This window comes from Lolium perenne, chromosome 3 (assembly GCF_019359855.2).
Source record: "Lolium perenne isolate Kyuss_39 chromosome 3, Kyuss_2.0, whole genome shotgun sequence".
Taxonomy (NCBI): Eukaryota; Viridiplantae; Streptophyta; class Magnoliopsida; order Poales; family Poaceae; genus Lolium; species Lolium perenne.
This window is the reverse complement of record NC_067246.2, coordinates 240,690,300-240,710,573: the sequence shown is the minus strand read 5'-3', so window position 1 is coordinate 240,710,573 and position 20,274 is coordinate 240,690,300. Positions and strand designations below refer to the sequence as shown.

General features: G+C 47.8%; 2 protein-coding genes across 2 annotated transcripts; one reads left to right on the top strand and one right to left on the bottom strand.

Moving 5' to 3' along the window:
* Positions 1 to 884: 884 nt before the first annotated feature.
* LOC127343849 (GDSL esterase/lipase At5g45670) lies at positions 885 to 6,923 on the top strand. Its single transcript, XM_051370043.2, has 4 exons — positions 885 to 1,236; positions 5,584 to 5,708; positions 5,817 to 6,315; positions 6,412 to 6,923. The coding sequence occupies exons 1-4, from the start codon at positions 996 to 998 to the stop codon at positions 6,633 to 6,635; spliced, it is 1,089 nt and encodes a 362-aa protein (XP_051226003.1). The 5' UTR covers positions 885 to 995; the 3' UTR covers positions 6,636 to 6,923.
* A 5,815-nt stretch (positions 6,924 to 12,738) lies between these two features.
* LOC127343850 (serine/threonine-protein kinase 12) lies at positions 12,739 to 16,928 on the bottom strand. Its single transcript, XM_051370044.2, has 12 exons — positions 16,350 to 16,928; positions 15,984 to 16,058; positions 15,795 to 15,890; positions 15,488 to 15,573; positions 15,239 to 15,359; positions 14,631 to 14,710; positions 14,452 to 14,514; positions 14,215 to 14,333; positions 14,015 to 14,100; positions 13,756 to 13,877; positions 13,436 to 13,547; positions 12,739 to 13,324 (listed from the first exon to the last, which is right to left on the bottom strand). The coding sequence occupies exons 1-12, from the start codon at positions 16,707 to 16,709 to the stop codon at positions 13,220 to 13,222; spliced, it is 1,425 nt and encodes a 474-aa protein (XP_051226004.1). The 5' UTR covers positions 16,710 to 16,928; the 3' UTR covers positions 12,739 to 13,219.
* Positions 16,929 to 20,274: the final 3,346 nt, after the last annotated feature.

Here is a 20,274-nt window from a genome sequence, read left to right as displayed (position 1 = left end):
AAAAATCTGCATGTTTAGGACGCACACACATATGTGTGTGCCAAGTTATGTACTGAAATTTGAAAATATGTAGCTTGGGGAAAAATGAAATTTTTCATAGTGAACAGTCTGAAGAAATCCTCTAACTTTCCAAATAGCATGCAACTTAGTACGTGTTCACCATGTAACTTAAATGTTTTCTAAGTATAGTCAAATTCGGAACGGTTCTAATCAGGTTCCATAGTATCTAGGTGCCAAAAAATGGCTTTACTATTCCTACAGGTTTCTGTTCTAAGAATCAAACATACCCTGTAATAGTGATTTTGTGGGTATTAGTGGGAATAATCTTATATGGATTAGGTGAGACCCCTAACTTCATCCAATCTCCACAAAACCTTAATCCCCAATCAACTATGTAGGAGTAGAGTAGGAAAAGTGAGGAAAAGTGGGTATTAAACTTAGCTAATGTCTACTTTTACCAAACACGACTTCAACTCCTAAATTCCTAATAGAAGTAACGAAAAATGAGAATTTAAGATTAATAGACACAAAAACTCTACTACCCAGACCTCAGCGCAGCGGGACGGGAATGACGGAAGACGCTGACAATCTCTGCATTGCAGCTTGCACCACGCATTGGCTTGCCACCCTCGCGGTACCGTGGTAACCGGGCGCGTGTCGTCCAATCAATTCGCCTCCGCGGCACGGCCCCGACCCAACCGTGACTGCTCCAACCATGCACGCACATGCATGCGCTGCCGAGGTAGCCCGATCCGGACGACTTCCGGGACGTCTACACTGCAGAACTACAGTCTACAGTCTACCGTGGCAAATATGTGATCTAGCCAACCACGATATGAAGCTGCCCTATAAATAAGACTCGAATGTGTCGGCCTCTCCCGGTCTCGATCGAACACATTTCCTTCTTCTACCTATCTACCCCAGCAACCCGCCGCAAGCTCGCCGGAACGCTGTCCAAAGCTAAGCTAAGCTAGCGCGTCCGCGGCGGCGAGACCATGGACCGCGTGACCTCGTCGTGGCTGCCGCCGCTGCTGCTGCTTCTCGTGGCCGCATCCGGCGCCCAGGCCGACCCGCAGGTGCCGTGCTACTTCGTGTTCGGGGACTCGCTGGTGGACAACGGAAACAACAATGACATCGCGTCGCTGGCGAGGGCCAACTACCCGCCCTACGGCGTCGACTTCCCCGCCGGAGCCACCGGCCGCTTCAGCAACGGCCTCACCACCGTCGACGCCATCTGTAAGCTAGCGTCGCCTACTACTAGCAGCTCCTCCTCCTCTTCCTACTACTAGATCTTCCCCGTGTTTTCGCTTTCGTAAAGCTAGGTGCTTTTCTGGTTTCTGAGCTGCATGCGGAGTGGTTTAGTTATCTTCACACGATCTCATCGCGGCATGTGATTTTTACACTTCACTAAACATCCAGGAGTTGCCCAGTACGTGCGCAGTAGTAGCTCCGTTTAGCTAGTACAATTTCCTAGTCTGCACAGATCGACTGAATGAGTGAATGTACGAGGTGTTTGTGTGGTCCTTGTGAAGACTAGACACTTCGAGTAAGTGCCACCTCAGATGATGTCATCTTCATGCAATCCCAGACCATTTACTTGCCGTGATGACCATGTCCATATGATAGCTGGTATAGCTAGTTTCGGACTCTTTGCGCTGTATAAAGGCAAAGTCCATGGCGCACACGGGCGGAAATGATGTCTGGTTGAGGAGCGCGCGCGCAAAGGGATGCTGGCAAACTCGAAGCAGCCCGTGACTAGCTCTGCCTGCAGATAGATGAGTGCTGAAGCGGAACTCCAGTCGGTCCCCAAACCGCCCTCAAAGAGCGCTGGATCGAGCGTTTGGGGGACGTGTTTTGTTCGTGTCACGTTTGGGGGACGTCGCTCCCCAGCCGCATCCCCCAAACGCCGTTCCCAATCAGAAATTCAAATAGTTTGCAATCAAAAGAGATCGTTCCCGCCGAATCGTCGCGATCAGAGTAGCGACGATCAAAGTACTGGGAGCGCGATCATATTACAGACCGGTGGTGCATGCTAAATTAGAAGAAGGGGTTGGCCGACGGCGACGTATCCTGAGTCGATGTAGGCCCGTCGATCACGATCACCTCGTCGCGATCTGCCCGGTGATGTGCATGCTCCGTCTGCTCCGTCGCCGACGCAGAGGCAGAGGCAGAGGCCGACGTAGGTGTAGCAGTAGAAGATGTGTCTGCCGGCTCTTGCTCCGCGGTTGCTGCCGTTCCCGCTGCCTGGGCCGCCGCGTCGGCCGCTGCCTCGGCCGCCACCATTTTGGCTTCGATGTCGTCGAGGATTTGGCCTTTGAAGAAGTTGTGCGCCGCCCGCTTCCGGGGAGACATTCCCTCTGTCGACGCTCTCAGTAGGAACATGTCGTCCCTGCGTTTATTGAGCTCCAAGTTCTCCTCTTGCCTCTTGAGCAGCTCCGCCCACCTTTGGTCGACCTTTTCGTCGCGGGAGAGAAAGGTCGAGGAGACGTCAGCGAGGCATTTCGTGATCGACACCTGCGTCTTCTCAGACGATGCAGCGTCGGCCAATGCGGCATTGGCAGCCTTGTTGCCAGTAGGACGGCATGCCGACGTTGCCAGCGACACGTCCAGATCAATGACGTCCTTCCCCTTGGACAACGACAAGCGCGTCAACTGCCATTTGTGGTTCATTTTGAGCTTGCTATAGCAATGCGTCAGCGTGAAAGACTTGTGACCTTCCGAGTTCTTCCGGTACAAATCCATGGACCTGTCAAACTAACCAAAGAAAGCGGAATCATTTCATCGAACACAATATAGGCGCTGCAGATTATGTAAGAAAGAGTCGTACCAGTTGGGAGACGTCGGCGCCGCTGTCGCCTCTGGTCACTAAGTCGTGATGGTACCCATGGAAGGAGTTCACCGACGCCTGGATGATGGCCCATCGCGTCGACATTGCCTTTTGGCTCCTCTTCATTGTCACTTTGTTGTAGTCGATGTTGATGAGCTTGCACTCATCGAACTCGGCCTTGATCCTCGTCCAATACTTCCCGTATTTTTGGTTGGCGCCGATGATAGAGTCATGGCTCACCGTCGCCCACGACTCGCACAGACATAGATCCTCCAAAACCGTCCACTTGGGGCCTCGTGTGCCCGACGCCTTCTTCTTCTTCTTCCTAGTCCTCACGCCGTCCGCGTCTACCTCCACGAGATCATCATCACCGGCACCCTCCTCGTCTTCTTTCTCGCCGCCCTCTTCGTCCTCATCGTCCTCGTCGTCATCCTCCACCCCCTCCTCTTCCTCCTCCTCCTCGTCCTCACCCCCGTCCTCCTCCTCCTCAGCATCGGCGCCGTCGAATTCGAGCGGCCCCCTGCGGCCAGTGAACGGGACGCCGTCCGGACCGGGTCCTGGCTCGCGCTGAGGCGCTTTCTCATACGCCGGGGAGTAGAAGAGGTTGTTGGGGTTGAAGCCGCCATGCGGCAGCACATCCTTGTAGTGGGGCGACAAGTTAGGCGTCACGCACCCGGGAGTGGCGGAGGGGCCGTCGTTGTAGAAGGCGGATGTCGACGGAGAGATCACTCCCGGAACGTACACCGGCAAGGACGTACTCCATGGGCTCGCGTTGGTGGCGGCGATACACCCGGCCATTATGTGCTGGTGCTGGCACACCGTCAGAGCCTTCTTCTCCTGCTCCGCCGCCCTCCATCCTTTCCGCTCCGCCGTCGCCATCTTCCGGCGCAGACAATCTTGCTGCCATTGATCATCGGTCCATCCTTCCGGCTTCTTCTTCGGAGCCGGCGCCTTCCGTGGCTTCGCGCACAGCGCTTTCGCCTCTTTCGTCTCATTGCCCGACGGCTTCTTGGACGCTTTCTTGTCCATCTTTTTTGGGGCTGTCGGTGACGCCATCGAATGGGGAGAGGGTAGCGGCGGCGGGTGGACGGCGGGAGGGAGAAAAAAATCGGCGGGATAAGAGAAATGAATCGGCGGCGGGACATGTGTTGGGAGGCCAGAAATGCGCGGCGGGATAGGCGCGATGTGGCGGGAGGGGCGGGATTTGGCGGGAGTGGGATACGAATTTTCCCTATGCCACTGACGTGTCGGGCCCGCGTCGCTTCTCCTCGCTTTTCGTGGTGTCCGGCGTGCCCGGTGCGTCCCCTGTGGGACGAGGACGGGCTCGGGACACCGGACACCGTATCGGGCCGCGCCGGACAAAAATCGGCTTTGGGGGACGCGGCTGGAACCGTTTTTTTATCCGACGCACCCCAAATCGGTTTGAGGAACGCTTTGAGGGACGCGACTGGAGATACTCTAAAAAGCACTCATGTGTGCAAGCGGCGTGACTATCTGCTAAAGACTACCAACCTACAAAAAGAGACTATAGTTTTTTTAAGAGCAACCATGTATTTCATTGATAGAAAAACAAGTTACGTGAGTACACAAACATGAAACTTTCAGACAGACCAGGAGAAAATAGTTATCCAAAAAACTTTGCAAAAAAACCTGAAGGATAGAAAACAAAACTATCTCTATGGTTTTTTGCACTCGCCGAAGACAGCGGCCGCTGCCAAACTCCAACGCCGCCTAAACGCACGTTGAAAGAGACCGGGCCTCCACCATTGCCAGATCCAAGAGAGTACCATCGCCAACGAGGCTTTGTGAATTGATAAACATGCCCGATGCAGATAGCAAAACACATGTTGTTGTGTCACGTCAACGAAACGTCGCATGCTATCTTGAACCAAGATCCACCATATCCCATTGAAGAAATTGAAATTGGTGAATAATGACAGATTCACTGCCTCCGGACCAACATCCTTACCCCAGAGGATCCATGAGTCTCCTCTCACGAAACGAACGGCACGAGCGAACCTTATGTTAGACTACTCTAGTTAAGTTGGTCATAGAGGTCACTTAACTAAGCTGCATACGTGGATAAGTGGATTATTTTTCTGGCGTGCTAATGATCTACTACTGACTAAGGGCTATTTAAAAAGAAAATTCTCTTTTGCTAGTTCTAGATTAACCGAGTATTAAGTTAGTTCAAGATCAGACTCTAGATCTGTTAGATTTGTATTGTGATTCTTTTCTTTTTACGAAACACAGTACAATTAAAGACGCTCACACATACGCGCACACACTCACCCCTATGAACGCACACACACCCACCTCCAAGACACTGCATCGAAGAACTGATCCGGCGGGTCTTGAGATTAACAAAGTCACCACAGGCGCCTCGCTGTCGACGGGAACGTCGCCTCCCACTGAAGAATATTCCGCCTTTATGAGACACCAAAGTGTCAAATCTAAGATTTGAACTTTGGTGGGCTGGGGGTGCCACTGCCCTTCTAACCATCCAACCACAGGTTGGTTCTCTTGTATTGTGATTCATGCACATGAGAATTGCACCGGTATGCAATTACAATTTCTTCTTCCAGTTACACATGAATCGGGTGATCGAGAATTAAATTAGAGCTAGATCAACCGAGAATAAAATCTGGTGATTAAACGAAAAGAACACTGATTTTTGTAACGAAACGGACTTTAAATCTATTAATAATCATCAACAGTTACGCCTGCTCGCTAAACTAATTTGTTGTTGTTTTCAGCTCGTCTTCTGGGCTTCGACGACTACATCCCCGCGTTCGCGGGTGCAAGCAGCGATCAGCTCCTCTCCGGCGTCAACTTCGCCTCCGCCGCCGCCGGAATCAGGGACGAGACCGGCCAGCAGCTGGCACGTGCTCGACCACAAACCTTTCTTCTTGGTTTACGGAAACCTGATTTCTCTCCTTGAAATGTGGTCTAACGAATGTACGCTGCAAAACACGATATGCGCGTGCAGGGCCAGCGCATCCCCCTCGGCGGGCAGCTCCAGAACTACCAGACGGCGGTGCAGCAGCTGGTGAACATCCTAGGCGACGAGGACTCGGCGGCGAACCACCTGAGTCAGTGCATCTTCACCGTGGGCATGGGCAGCAACGACTACCTCAACAACTACTTCATGCCCACCGTCTACGGCACCAGCCGGCAGTACACGCCGGAGCAGTACGCCGACGTGCTCGCCAACCAGTACGCGCAGCAGCTCAGGGCCCTGTACAACAATGGCGCCAGGAAGGTGGCGCTGATGGGCGTGGGGCAGGTCGGGTGCAGCCCGAACGAGCTTGCGCAGCAGAGCCCCGACGGCGTCACCTGCGTGGAGCGGATCAACAGCGCCATCGAGATCTTCAACCAGAAGGTGGTCAACCTCGTGGACCAGTTCAACACGCTGCCGGGCGCGCACTTCACCTACATCAACGCCTACGGGATCTTCCAGGACATCCTCAGATCACCAGGGTCGCATGGTAATTGACCAAGAAGTTCCGTGAAATGCTCATTCCTGTCTGTGCTGGAATCAGCTATCTGATCGACGAACGAAATCGTACGTTTCGGCTGTGCAGGTTTGACGGTGACCAACACGGGGTGCTGCGGGGTGGGGAGGAACAACGGGCAGGTGACGTGCCTGCCCTACCAGACGCCGTGCGCCAACAGGGCCGAGTACCTCTTCTGGGACGCCTTCCACCCGTCGGAGGCGGCCAACATCCTCGTCGGACGGAGGGCCTACAGTGCCGCGCTGCCGTCCGACGTCCACCCCGTCGACCTGCAGACGCTTGCTCAGCTCTAGTCCATGCATTATCAAGAGCTGGAAGGAGTCAGGACCAACATTTATACACTACTAGCTTTCGCTTGCCTGACTCAATTGTCGTTGTGGAGTGATACGAGTTTTCATTACTTGGGTGCCATGCGATCGACGTGCAAGATACGCGTGCATCGATCTGAACTACTTATATGAGTAGTATATGCTATAGCTACACCTCCCTTTTTGCTATAAGTGTAATTAAGGATTCATCCGTTGGTGTGTGCTTCATTCTATAACTCAATTTCAAGAAATATTTTTATTTGAACATTGTGATGACTCAGTTTCAACGTAATCCTGGTGAAGGCGTTAGCGTGCAGTTTCGTCCCCTCCGATTCGCTCCGAGGGAAACCCTTGTCCCTGCCACCTACCGTCATATTCCCCCTTTGGGGAAAAGTGTTGGAGTGGGATTTGTCTATATGGACCAGTGGCAGATATTGGTGTTTGGTCGCCGGGGCAGGGTGGCATCATTTTCAGTCGGCGATTTGTTAGTTCCCTGTGGTGGTTAGTGCAACAACGAAGGCTCTGATGAATAATGTTTTGGCCGCAGCAAGATTTTGTTAGTTGTCTTTTAGTGTGTTCGATGGGTTTTTGTGTTGGACTTCCCATGCTGTGAAGTTGGAGCTATTCTTGTGTCGGTCGAGGCGTCGAGCAATGACAATAAGCTGTATTGGACGGTCTGTTGTAAAGATATTCAACGGTGTTATAAACGCGGCAAACAAACAAACAAACCAACGCAGGAGACACAAGATTTTGAATTGGAAAAACCTCTCAAACAATAAATTAGGACAGAGGTAGTAATAAAATCAGGCATCAAATTCAATCCAACCGAGCATCATGTCATTCATCGCTGCACACAATTAGAAACAGAATTCCCTGCATTTAAGGAGACATCGAGGGAAAATCTGGTGTATGTTCAAAATACTTACCTGAGCACTATGTACTGGCGCCAAAAAAAACAAAGCACATCATCTTCTCTACATCCATCTCAATCAGGCCAAAAACCCGTGTGCGGCTGTATCAATCGCCAGTATGAGCGTACGCCTTGACAACGGAAGAGGCACGGCGTCCTTCCTCCTCTAAGTGACACGTATCCGATTCAAATTAATTTAAATGGAGGGAGTAAAAACGCAAAAGTTTGCAAGTTCAGCAACGAGCAATACAAATGATCAAGTACCGTGCAGGCTGCCATCGCGGTTGCTGCCAACGGTGCCGGCATTGCAAGTCCTGCAATGAGCAGTGTTGTTTCGAGTGTTGCCTCCGCAAGTCCCGCAAAGAGTGGATCCAAATTTAGCGCCAAATTTGCTTCTAATTCTGTTCATGCAAGAAATGGGAGGAGGCCGTTGGATTGAATTTAACGGCAGAGTTACTGTACACGTACTGACGTACAGTAGTAAGAGTATCTCAAGCAGCGGCTAAATCGTAAAACACGCATGTGGTTAAGTGCATTGATTTTTTCTGTGCAGAAAGTGTCAGAGCAGAACAGATCGCGTATCCTCCAACTGTAAAAAATAAATCGTGAAATATTCCATTGTCTTCCTCTCACTCAGATCGGGAGGCATTCGACCAAGCTTGCGCCTCGACCCCTGCTGCCTACCCCCGAGCGTGTGTGCGTGCACGGCCATCTACTATGGCCTAGCCGCGCGTGTGTGCTAGCTTGCCGGTTGCTTGATGCGTGCTAGCGTGCTAGCTAGCCGGCCACCCAGGCTTCTCCGTCAACGGTCTAACATGGATATCGTCTTAATCGGCTGGAATAAGTCGGAATCAGCCATGTTCATCGCCGGAATAGGTCGGAATAAGTCAATTTCGTTGGAGTATGACCTCGATTTGGCCTTTGTCGGAGTACGGACTCGATTTTGCCGGAATCGGCCGAAATAGGTCAATTTCGCCGCAGTACAGTCTCGATTTGGCTGGACTGCGGGCGGGGTGGTGGAATTTCACCGGAGTAGTACACCGCTTCGGCGAGTGTTGACCAGGTACGCCAAATCTTTGTGGTTTGAGTTACATTTTGATCAAAATTCCGCATGTATAGAGTAGGAGCAAATTATTTAGGGTTTACCGCAAAAATATTTGCGGATCAAACCGTTTTGGGTGATCTATTCGAACAATTTTTTTATCAAACCCGTAAATTTTATGTTTTTGGTTGTCTTGCGGTATCGGCTAAAGATGACCCTCTCTCTAATATCCAACATGAGCGTACTTCATCTCAAAAAAAAAAAAAACATGAGCGTATACTTTTTTTTTAGATAACATGAGCGTATACTTGTTAACTAGGCGGTCAATCAGGTTCAAAAAGGAAATAATAACTACGGGATCAATCAATAGCCAATTGGAGTGTTCACCAATCAATTAGCCACGGATCCAGGGCAGACTCCTCACGATTCTATTGTACGCTGACAGAAAGGAATACCGAGTTTTAATTGTGAGAAGATTTGAGAGGAAAGTTTGTACTAACGTAATTACAGAATGATATCTCTCGCTTCCACCTTTAAGAAGATTTGGATCAGCTAATCAGATCTCAAATTTAATGGAGAGCCGCCTATAAAGCATGGACACCCCATAGCATCACAGTAGCCCCGCTCAGGTACGTATTGCGCCTATAAAGATTTGGATCTGCTAATCGGCAATAGCGTTGATCAGCGACCACCTCTCCAGAGCAGTACTATTGTCTTGATTTTTCACAGCAGAGCGTCACGCTAGTCTCGTTTAGGTACGTATTGCACCTAAATCAATCGTGTGAGTAGAGATCATTTTTTTGTACATGAATAATTTGATTAGTTTTATTGGATTTGGATTTGCACTTGCTCGTCACTTTCGTAGTTTATCTAGAATAATTTCCTTTGGTTTACATGACCAATATAGATACAGTGTTCAGTTCTGAAATCGATTTTTTTCTTTCATGAAGTTTTTTCTTTACGGTTCGTAGGAGCTTTATTATGGCTTATTATTTTATTTTCCTTGATGTCTTGCTAACAAGTAAATAGTTTATAGTTAAACAAATGTTTTTTTTGTAAAATTTTATTGATCGTAATATTGTTTTTAGATATGTTGGGTGCGTGATGCACATCGACCCATTCGAAACTAATTTTTTAGCCCGTAGCCACGTGATATAGTTGGCTATTGTTGATGAGAGGTACAACATTATCTGTTTTCGTATTTTTGGAAAAATGGTTTATCTCTTCTTCGAACTAGGCTTTCGCCCCGCTTTATAAATAAATCCACAACGGCCGAACCGATACAAGGTGGAGAGGAGAACCTCATACAAAGCAGATCAAAGAAAGAAAGAAAAACACAGAAAACCCCACACTTGCCACCGAAGACATTAAGGTGAGACCAAGATGACTCGGGGCTCCACAACGACGCCCCCAAGAGGGTAACGACGCATTCCGCCGCCGTCGTCGAGACCGTGAGGTCTAGGGTTTTCACCCGGAGCCGTAGCGCGGGACGGATACCCACAACGACGCCCCCAAGAGGGTTACGACACCCGCAGGCATCGCCGTCATTGGCGCCGAGGCGCTGAACTTTCGCTCGAAAGCAGCCGCACACCGCGCCCGAGAACTTAGTCGCCCGCTGTCTCCAAGATGGGATCTCCAAACACGATCTGGGGGTTGCCAAAGCCGAAGCGCCGCCAACACCAGGAACTCCCACCGTCCGCTCCACGCCATCCTCATGACCGAAGAGAGAGACCACCACCGCTGCCACGTAGCCCGCCGTAGAGCCATCCGCGCAGTCCGCCTTCCAGGGCCGCCGCCCCGGCATCCCCACGAACTCGAGCCCGTGACTCGGCCATCACATCGCAACGCGAATTGGACAAAGTAGGAGGCACCGTTGCCAGCAGCCATCAGAGCACACGACAACCTAGGGGAGGGGATCCGCCCTCCGCCACCAGGAGGTGCCCGCCGACCGGACACAGTACCATAGCCGATTCAGCCAAGATCAGGCCCGGCCGCCTGCCAGGCCTCGATCAAGCCTCCTTAGCCATGCCACTGTGCAGCTGCGCCCAGGCCGCCGTCGCCATCCACCTGCAACACCGTGCCAATCCTAACCGTGCCACCACCGAATCGCCATGCGCTAGCCAGAGACCATGGGCGGCGTCGCCGCGACCTCACTTCTTGCAAGATGGCCTCGGCCGAAACCGCATACCGCCGCAGAGAAGCACCCCCATCACGACGCCCAGGGACAAAGCCGCACCGTTCCCGACGCCGCCATGTCGCTGGTCAAGCCCGACACTTTGTCGGCAACCTCGCGCTCGCCATTGCACTCCCGCAAGAACACCGCTTTGACCCCCCAAACGGAGGAGGATCGGCTCGGACCGTGCCGCCGAGGACCGCCGGAGCCAAGCCCACCTGGCTCAGCCCTGGCACCAACAGTGGAGAGAGCAGGGCGGACGTCCGCCGGAGCTGGCCCCGACCGAGGACCGCCTGTCCCAGACCGAGGCCCTTCTGGCCCAGATCGGGGCCCGCCTGGCCCCAAACTGGGCCGCATCGCCGGCAGCCGCCCCGCCACCCCCCTCCGCTGCCACCCAAGGCCACGAGCCGCACCAGCCCGTCCTCCGCCGGGACCGTCGCCGCCATGCCCTGCCATCGCCGCCGGACCGAGCACGCAGCGCCCGAGCCGCACCGCCGCCGATCAGCACGCCTCGCGCAGGACCACAGCGCGCGGGTAAGGGAGATCCCGCCGCCGCCGGCGCCACGCGGGCTTTGCCCGGCGGCCCAGGCCGGCGGCGGCGGGGGAGGAGGGGAATGGTTTATCTCTACGGCAGTACTTTGTTGTTAACCGAATAGAATGATGACATTCTTGTGGCCCACGAACCTGAAAGTTGATCAAGCATCAAATAAGATTTTCTTTGCATTTATGTTTCAAGTGATCCTAACAAATAATGTTGAACATTGTAAAGATTTGACATTAATAGAGATTCGCTAAATACAAAGAAAAAAGCAGGAAAAAAACTACTTGATTCTTGATCAGCTTTCAGGTCGTGGGACACAAGAATGACACCGTTTTATTCGGCTAATAGCAGAGTATTGCCGTACGAATAAGCCGTTTCTCCGAGAATACAAATAAAGATGACGTTGTACCTGATATCAACAACAGTGAACTCTCTCATGTCGTTAGGAGCTACAAAATCAGTTTCGACTGGGTCGACGTACATCATGACGCCCAACACTATTAAAAACAATAGAAAGATTTTATGAAAATATGAGAAAAATATCCTTTTAACTACAAACTATTTATCAATTAGCAAGCCATCGGGGAAGCAAAATATCTGCATTTTTTGTAGCTGCTGCTTCTTATATAATATGAGGTAAAAAAAGGCAGTTATCTGTCAATTTATTTTTGTTTTACATATGTGTAGTGTATAACAGGGGATGCCATAAGAAGCTAAAGTACTACCTCTGGTCTGAATTAATTGACGCGCACTCTGCCTAGCCAGTGTTTACTTCTAGCGTGACCCTGCGTCGATTAATTAAGAACGGAGGGAGTAACACACATGAATATGTATATGACATGGAACTAACCTGTTCTGACGCTGGTCGCACAATATGGATCTTTGTCCTATGAAACAAGGCCAATAATCTCCGAGCAGAAAGAGGTGCACCGATGAAATATATGGTTCAGTTTTTTCTGAGCTTACAAATTGATGATACTGAGCAGAGAAGTTTGTAAGTAACTGATTGGTTTATTTTATATTTTCTGGTATACACGCATGTTTTGTTTAAGAAATGTTTGGCAAGATATAGTAATGGAACAGCTGCCAGAATCATGTTATTTTCTGAAGTTGAGTACATCCTCACCTCTGAACTCGAAGTTCAGGCGTGCCAGATTCAGATTCATGTTCTTTCAGTGTCATGAGAGCTGTTCTTTTGAGACGTACGGTAAATGATAGTCTTCCATATGTTCTTTTCAAAGACGTCTACTCTGTTCACGGGTATGTGCTAGCTAGCTGATATATTGGGCAGGAGAAAAGTCTGTTATGTATATTGCAATAAAAGGTATGCTTGGCTTCAATTTTGTATGGCTCAAACAATTTTCATACTTATGCTATCTATCCCCAGTCACTGTGCACAGAGTTAGAGAAGAAAAACATATGTGAATCAATTTGTTCTTCAGAAGTGTTAAAACCAAAAAAAAAAAATAGTACAAAACATCTTCGAAAAGTATTATACAAAGAAAGTGCAACAACAAAGTGAGATCCCATTTCCCCAAGTCGAGTTGCTTTCTTACCCATATAGAAAGAAAACTATAAAACAAAGAGATCAATCTGTACATAGATTCCTTGGTGTAATGATCCTATTTTTTGACAGTTGTGACCATCTCTGAATTCAAGAAAGATTGTGTACTTCAGCAATCAAGAAGTTCTATGCCGCAGTGCACATCCCTACAAATTGCTCCAGCATGCAGTGGATTGCATGAGGAGGACATGATGCAACAACCTTGTGATCAGCAGGGAGAAAAAAACCAATCTTTGTAGGAGGCATTTAGATACACAAAAATATTGGTACTTGGTGAGTTAACTTTCTATCAATCATTAATATGATCCTCCAAGTGAAATCAACAGTCCCAGTTGGCTGTTAAAAGTTGGATCGAGATGAGCGTGAAGAACGGGTGGTGCTGCCCTCATCACGATCTTTCTTCCGCAAACCTTCGAAGCTCAGGAAACATCTGAGAGGCCTGACCTGTTATTCCAGCATAGCCAACATGAGAACGCCTTTGCTAGAACAATGTATGTTTTGCTACGAAGTAACACTGATTAGACTGCAATGCGACAGGAAGTCATTAATTATTACCTTCCAACGATTTCTGTGAGCTAGTTCATTTTGGATAGCTGACAAGCGATCAATGACTACTCTAAAATCTGGCCTGTCAGCAGGATTTTCGCTCCAGCATTGCTCAATCAGCCTGTAATAGTATCAAATAGTCAAGCAATCAATTCAGGATGAGATAGGCAAACTGAAGTCACCATCTATAAAGGCATCTGGACTTAACAGTACAAATTAAGGTTTACACAAAACCATATGTCAAGATGGAAAACGGACTGCCAAGAAGCCACTCAGTGCTACAAAGAATTGGTATCCATTGCAAAAGAAATAAAGAGAGAGAATCTTACTCTTTTAACCCGTGGGCATAATTCTTTGGATGAGCTCTGAAAGGCGGCCTTTCTTTAGAGCTATGAGCCGTCTCGATTTCATCAATTTTCTTATTGTAAAAAGGGAGGTTTCCTTCAATCATCTGAAAGAGTTTAGATATTAGTAAAAATGGTCATGTACTGGAATCTGGAGTAGTTGGACCAGAAGAGCATAAATTTACAAATTATCAATCAAAATAGCACTACAAAAGAATATGTGAACTCGAGGGAAAAATATTACCTCCTGAAGTATCAAAGCAAAAGAGAAGACATCAACTTTAGTATCGTACTCTTCTTTTCGCAGGACTTCTGGAGCTACATACCTACCTACGACATATTCACGGTGAATCAGTTATAGAAGGTCGATAACTTTGTCAAAATAGTGAGTATCTTTCCAAAATAGAAAATATTAAGGTGAAAACAATAAGAAAATAAGCTTACAGGCATTTCCAGGAGAAGTTATTGGTTTCTCCTCTCTAACTTTCCTTCTCCATTTCAGCATCTTACACAAATCAAAATCAGCCACCTTCAGATGTCCAGTATCATCCCTCAATATGTTCCTATTTTCTTACGCAATGGACAGAAAAGTCTTTTAACAAATCAGATATTTGAAACAACTGATGAGTATTACAGAAAATACATTAAAATTGTCAAAGTTCTTTTAAGATAAGTACTCACGAAGGCTCAAGGTCACGGTGGATTATAGCTTGGGGTTTATGCTCATGTAAGTAGCTCATTCCTCTGTTACATTTCGCCAGGACCAACGAATTAGGCTTTACAGATAATAATAGAAAAATAGCAATAATAGTATCTGTCATGTGGGTAATATCAAGAGCTAATATGGGTGGGTGGCGAACCTTGCAATATCAAGAGCTAATTTAACTGCATATGATGGCTCTAGAGCTCCTTTATTATTCAAGTGTTTGCGCAAATCACCCTGAAAAAAAAACATTTGTCAGCCTGATGATCCTCAGCAGTTCATAAAATAAAGTGATATATTTTCATACTCAACTGAAAGCCTGCATATGTTGCAGAAATAATGATAAAAACATAAGAGATTCTACAGCGTTGAAATCACACTGCAATAAACTAGGAAGAAATCCTACTTGCAGTGATATATTCTGATACCACATAAAAAAGAAAGTGAATCTCGAGGAATAAATGGACGGTGACGAACACCCACACCCATGCGTGGGTGTACAAAAGTATTTCCGAAAAGAGAAAAAGGGGCTAAAATAACATCATACACACAGGTACCTCATTTGCACTATCAATCGACTTTGACGATAACATTTCTTTACTCACAATACATAATCAATTAACTTGTTTAAAATGAAGCCATGGGTCTGAAACTAGAAAAAAATGACTATGGCCTCTCAGATGTTGCTGATGAAATGGCTTCAGATGCAGGGTTATGAAATGCCAGATTAACGCAAACTCGAAAAGCACATTGGCGGAGACAAACCTTGGGCATAAATTCCATGACAATCATCATTGGGTTGGTCTGTGTTACAGCGCCCAGAAATTGCACGACATTTGGATGCCGTATAAGTTGCAGAACATCAAGCTCGTCTCTGAATGCTTGCCTGCAACGCAAAGATATCCATCCAAACTGTAAGCAAAATACAACTCGGCAGTGGAGCAAGATCTAAGTGAAGAAGGCCAACATAGACCAGGAACAAATGTAAACATTCGATTGAATCAACCAACTCACACTTTGTTCTCGTCAGTAAGCACATCGTCATCCAGCTTCTTAACAGCAACCAGAATGCCCCTCCATGTCGCCTTCCGGAATGTACCCTGGGAAGAAAATTGAAATGATAAGAAATAAAGACAGCATGATTCAAACATGAATAGCATTCGATGAAGAAATTCACTGTGTCTAAATTTCGGGTACAGAAGATTGGATTTATCCATAATTCAATGGCATAAAACCCAGTATTCAACGATCTTATAGCAGACTAAAAGCACGTTGACTAGCGATTAGAATTTTTTTGATTTGATTGGTGGTTTACACGTACCTTGGATAAACCTTTTCCAGTAGTGAACTCGAGTTCTTTAGAGTCAATCTCATATTCAGGAACATCAAGGACACTGTTAACATGCATAGGAGCAACCTTCAAAAAAGGATGTGGGTGTTGATTACCAGGAGCACTTGAACATGACAGTACAACAGGTAGGCGCAATGAGAGAAAGTACAGTATTAGTACCTTATGCTTAGGGTCACGCTTCTCCAAGATCTTGATCACGTCATGGTTCTGGTAATGCATCGCGTCTGCCAAAGGCTGTCAGATAGTAGAGCAACAGGCAGTTAGGCTACAAGGAAGAATATACCTGCAGTAGTTCCTAACAGCAGGTATGATATGTTCTATAAATTGTACAGTATAATGTTTGCATACTGAACTGAACGATCACAATTTCAACTTCAACCTTTAGTAAAAGAAGAAAAATCTGATACAGTACGTAGTTTGTTTCCACGGATATGACAGCAAAGTCAGACAAAATTCGGAGGTCGTCGAGAAAAGCAAAGACAGTGGAGCCAAAAAGAAAAGGTAAAAAAACAAAAGCGGCCTCACCGTGCTCCCCCACTGGTCCTCGACGACGGGCTCGGCGCCGCGGTCGAGTAGCAGCTCGACGACGTCGGCGTGGCCCTCGCAGGCGGAGATGTGCATGGCGGTGCGGCCGTCGGAGTCGCGGAAGTTGGGGTCGGCGCCGGCGTCGAGGAGGTCGCGTATCCCCTCCGCGTTGCCCTCGTGGGCCATGTACATGAGCTGGAAGTTGCGGACGCCAGCCGCCTCGCCCGACCCCTCCGCGCCCGGCACGGCGCAGTTGTCGGCCCCGCCGCCGCCGCGGTCGGGCGCCATGGACGACTGCTTCCCCAGTTTGAACCGAGGGGTCCCCGGCGCCGGCGCCGGTGCACGCGGATTGGGGTCCATAGGAGCCTCGCTGGTGCGGGAGATCGGATCGGAGACTTGGGCGAGGGAATTGAATAGGAGCAAGGTGGGAGGCAGCGTTGCGAGGGAGGAAATCAATCGAGAGGGGTTTGAGTGGGGAACTTGGTTGGAGAAAATATGGCTGGGTCTGGGTGGCGGCCGAGTTGGCAACAGCTCCGCCAACTAACCGTACTAGTAACCGCCCCCTGTGCTGTGCTGCTACGAAAGGCCAAAATCCCGCGGATGAATGCCGGTGACAGGCTGGGTAAAGATTTGTTCTAGGCCGGTTTGCCGTGGCGGCAGGTCGTATTTGTAGCACAATTTCTTTTGTCACTTCACATATCTGTTGCTTGTGACATTGTCAGCCCCCTAAATTAATCTACAGGTATACGAGACGCGTATATCCACCGGTTAAACGTGTAGTTCTTATCTCTATACGTGCCGCTCAAAATTTTATACAGTGGTTGGTCATAAATGAGTTGACCTTGCAATTCAATTTATAGTTTTGTCATAGTTTCTATGGATTTGTAAAATTTGCCCCTAGTTTTCTGGAAATGCCTGCGTCATTCGAGAATTCGGTGTGTAGAGGTTCGGCGTACCACCTAGGAATGGTGGAACTTTTTTTGGGAGACATGTCCCTTTTAGCGTGACTTTCCCGATATTTGTGTGTTGTGAACAGCTGGTTGTGAGTGCTTAGGGGGGTTCTCCGAGAGAAGAGGGTGAGATTGCCTTTTTGTCGGTCCTTTGGGCCGTGAGAAATTGAGGACCGGCAAGAGCTCAGTTTGATCCTTACCATAGTGAAACTTTTCGGCACGAGGGCAAAGATAGGTTATTGGGCGGTGACTAACAATATATGTTCTTCGACCAGAGCCATATACAATGTGATGGTGCATCCGAGGGTGGAGGATGTGAGGATTATGGACCTTTGGCACACTCATATGCCTTTACGGATTAGGTTATTCTTTTGGATGCGCTTCTGGGTGCTTATTCAAGTCACTTCATGTCTTAGTGTTCAAGGGTGGTTATAGGTTTCAAGCTTCGTGGTGAGCTTGAGATAGCATCTCACTTAACGTCTGGTGCCGTGTTTGGGGGCTTGGGAGGTTCTAGGTTGGGTTAAGACTTGGGGTAGCTTGAAGGGTTTTAGAGCAGGTGCCAATCATATCACGATGGATGATGTTTGGTGGGTTTCAGCAGTGGAGGCAGAATTCAGAGGGGGGACTTGTTAATCTCCAATTAGGGGGGCAATAAGCCTAAATTTAACTAAAATATCTTTAAAATCGCACTTAGCTCCAATTTTTCTCTTGTATGATGTCATGGGGGGTCCTCTAGCTCCGCCACTGGTGGGTTCAGTTTGGAATTGTAGGAACAAATTGGTCTTGAACAATAAAGTTTGTAATTCTTTTCTTCACAATGTTCATGAAATGCTTGATTTACTTTCTCGTTTGATGTGCATGTGGCATACAAATGCGAAGGAGATGAAGAGGGCACTACGTTGGTTACCCACTGCTAGCCTAGCGGAGATTTCTCTATTTGTTGGAAGTGTAAAGGAGTCATGTTTGAATCGGAAAGTTGGGCTCATTCACTAACAGCTTTATTTGATTATCGATGACTTGGCTTCTTGCTCAAGTAAGCACCCGACATACCAATTAAGCGTCTGGTGGAGCTCCTGCAGATGATGGCTAGAATATTGTATCTCTTCGATGACCCTAGACGACTAGAACTGGGGGATGTTGGTTGTAACCAAGATAATATTTCTATTGTTGTGTGGGAAATCGTTTCCCTTTTTCTTCTGACAATTCAATACCACTTTATTCGTTATCGTTAATAGTTTCATCAAGAACCAAAAGAGGAAGAATATAATCCGGAGGATCATCTAGCCAGAGAGAAGCGGCAGACCACTTAGCCAATCTAGCTAGTTCATGTGCTACACCATTTTTTGCTTCCGTAAAACCTGCATCCCCAAAGTGCAAGCTAAACCTTGGTGATATTTAATAAAAAGCAGGGCCATATACATCTTCTCTTAAAAATCGTGTTTAAAACAATATTATTCCCGTGGATCTTAATGTGTCAACACTAAGGGCGCGATTGGTAGCGCGCGGTACTTTTGTTTTTTGGCTCCCGGGGCCCTAGCATTGGGAGCCTTAATCGGGTGGAACTGGCTAAAAACCAACTTCAGCAATTCGTTTGGTGGCCAGGGTCGCACCAGTGGATGCATTTTGGGCTTGTTAATTGGTGGCTTGCGAGAGTGTAGAAACGGCTGTGACGTTGCAAGGTTCTGTGTTTGGTTCTATGCATCCTAGGTTTGTGGTCACCTCTCCTCTTCAGTTGTGACCTTAACATAGCACACCACCATGACATAAAGCAGAGCATCATCACACACAGCAACGAAACAAATGAACTACATCATATAAACCGAGAACTAGCTACGTAAGCACACACAACAACGAAACAAATGAACTACATCATATAAACCGAGAACTAGCTACGTAAGAATAACAGTTCAATAGTTCACCGGTAGTACATGCTAATAAGTTGAGCCCTAGCTACAAACGAATATCAGTTTAACATTACAAACCGGGGGATAGTTCAATAATGGCGACCAAGGGAAGTTCAAACTTTCTTCTTCTAGCTTCATTGCGAACCGTAGACATCATTTCTATGCATCCATATTGACTGAGTCCACTCGTTCCTCTTGTTCTTCCAAGCATGGATGTCTCCCTGTCGACACCATGGACACCCTCTACATCATTAGAAGTAACATCAACCTCGTCTAGGGCATAGTCATCCATACCGCATCCTAAAATCCAGTTGTGAAGGATGCAACATGAAAGAACAAGCTTTACTTGAGTGGGGAAAGTCTGGAATGGCTTCTAGTCAAGGATTTTGAACCTATTTATCAATGCAGCAAAATCCCTCTCGATGGTAACCCTCGGGCTACAGTGACTATGATTGAACAACTCCTTTGCATTTTGTCGTCTGTTCCTTGGAGAGAACTCATTCAGATGATACCTGGTTAACCTGAAGGGTGGGAGGATTCCCGGTGGACAAGCACAACATGTATCTCCAAGGTAGAACTTACCATCAGGGAGATGTATGACATCATGTCTGCTCTGATTATCTGTTAGAATGCTTGCATCATGGGTTGATCCTTCCCAACCAGCTAGCACATAAGTGAACTTCAGACCGAAATCAACATCAGCAAGCACATGAGTCCCCAGTTGCAGTTACATGAGTACCATCAATAGCTCCAATACAATACTGAAATGATAACAACAAATAGTCAGGCTTTTGTGCATTGTGTTCTTCTCAAGTACTGTGCATAGAAATATTATTTGCGCTCACCTTAAAGTATGGATACCATCTTTTGTTTTTCCTTATCTTGCTTGGCGTTTCACCAGAAGGTGGCTTGATCATCTCTTCCATAATCTCCCCAATTGCATAAAGGACTTGGTTGAAATAGCGGAATATAGTCTCTATAGATCTCTTGAATGTGTTGCGCATAACTCCGAACCTCTGGTTTTGGCCAACAACATGAAGAAACATAGAAACTTGCTCTTCCACATAGGTG

Bases quoted from the DNA above. Each gene is read 5' to 3' on its own strand.
- LOC127343849 (XM_051370043.2), top strand. From the start codon at position 996: ATGGACCGCGTGACCTCGTCGTGGCTGCCGCCGCTGCTGCTGCTTCTC. The intron at 1,237-5,583 runs GTAAGCTAGCGT...TGTTGTTTTCAG, and splicing joins CACCACCGTCGACGCCATCT to CTCGTCTTCTGGGCTTCGAC. The intron at 5,709-5,816 runs GCACGTGCTCGA...ATGCGCGTGCAG, and splicing joins ACGAGACCGGCCAGCAGCTG to GGCCAGCGCATCCCCCTCGG.
- LOC127343850 (XM_051370044.2), bottom strand. From the start codon at position 16,709: ATGGACCCCAATCCGCGTGCACCGGCGCCGGCGCCGGGGACCCCTCGG. The intron at 15,574-15,794 runs GTACGTGTAAAC...TTTTCTTCCCAG, and splicing joins CTGGAAAAGGTTTATCCAAG to GGTACATTCCGGAAGGCGAC. The intron at 15,360-15,487 runs GTGAGTTGGTTG...TTTGCGTTGCAG, and splicing joins CTTACTGACGAGAACAAAGT to GCAAGCATTCAGAGACGAGC.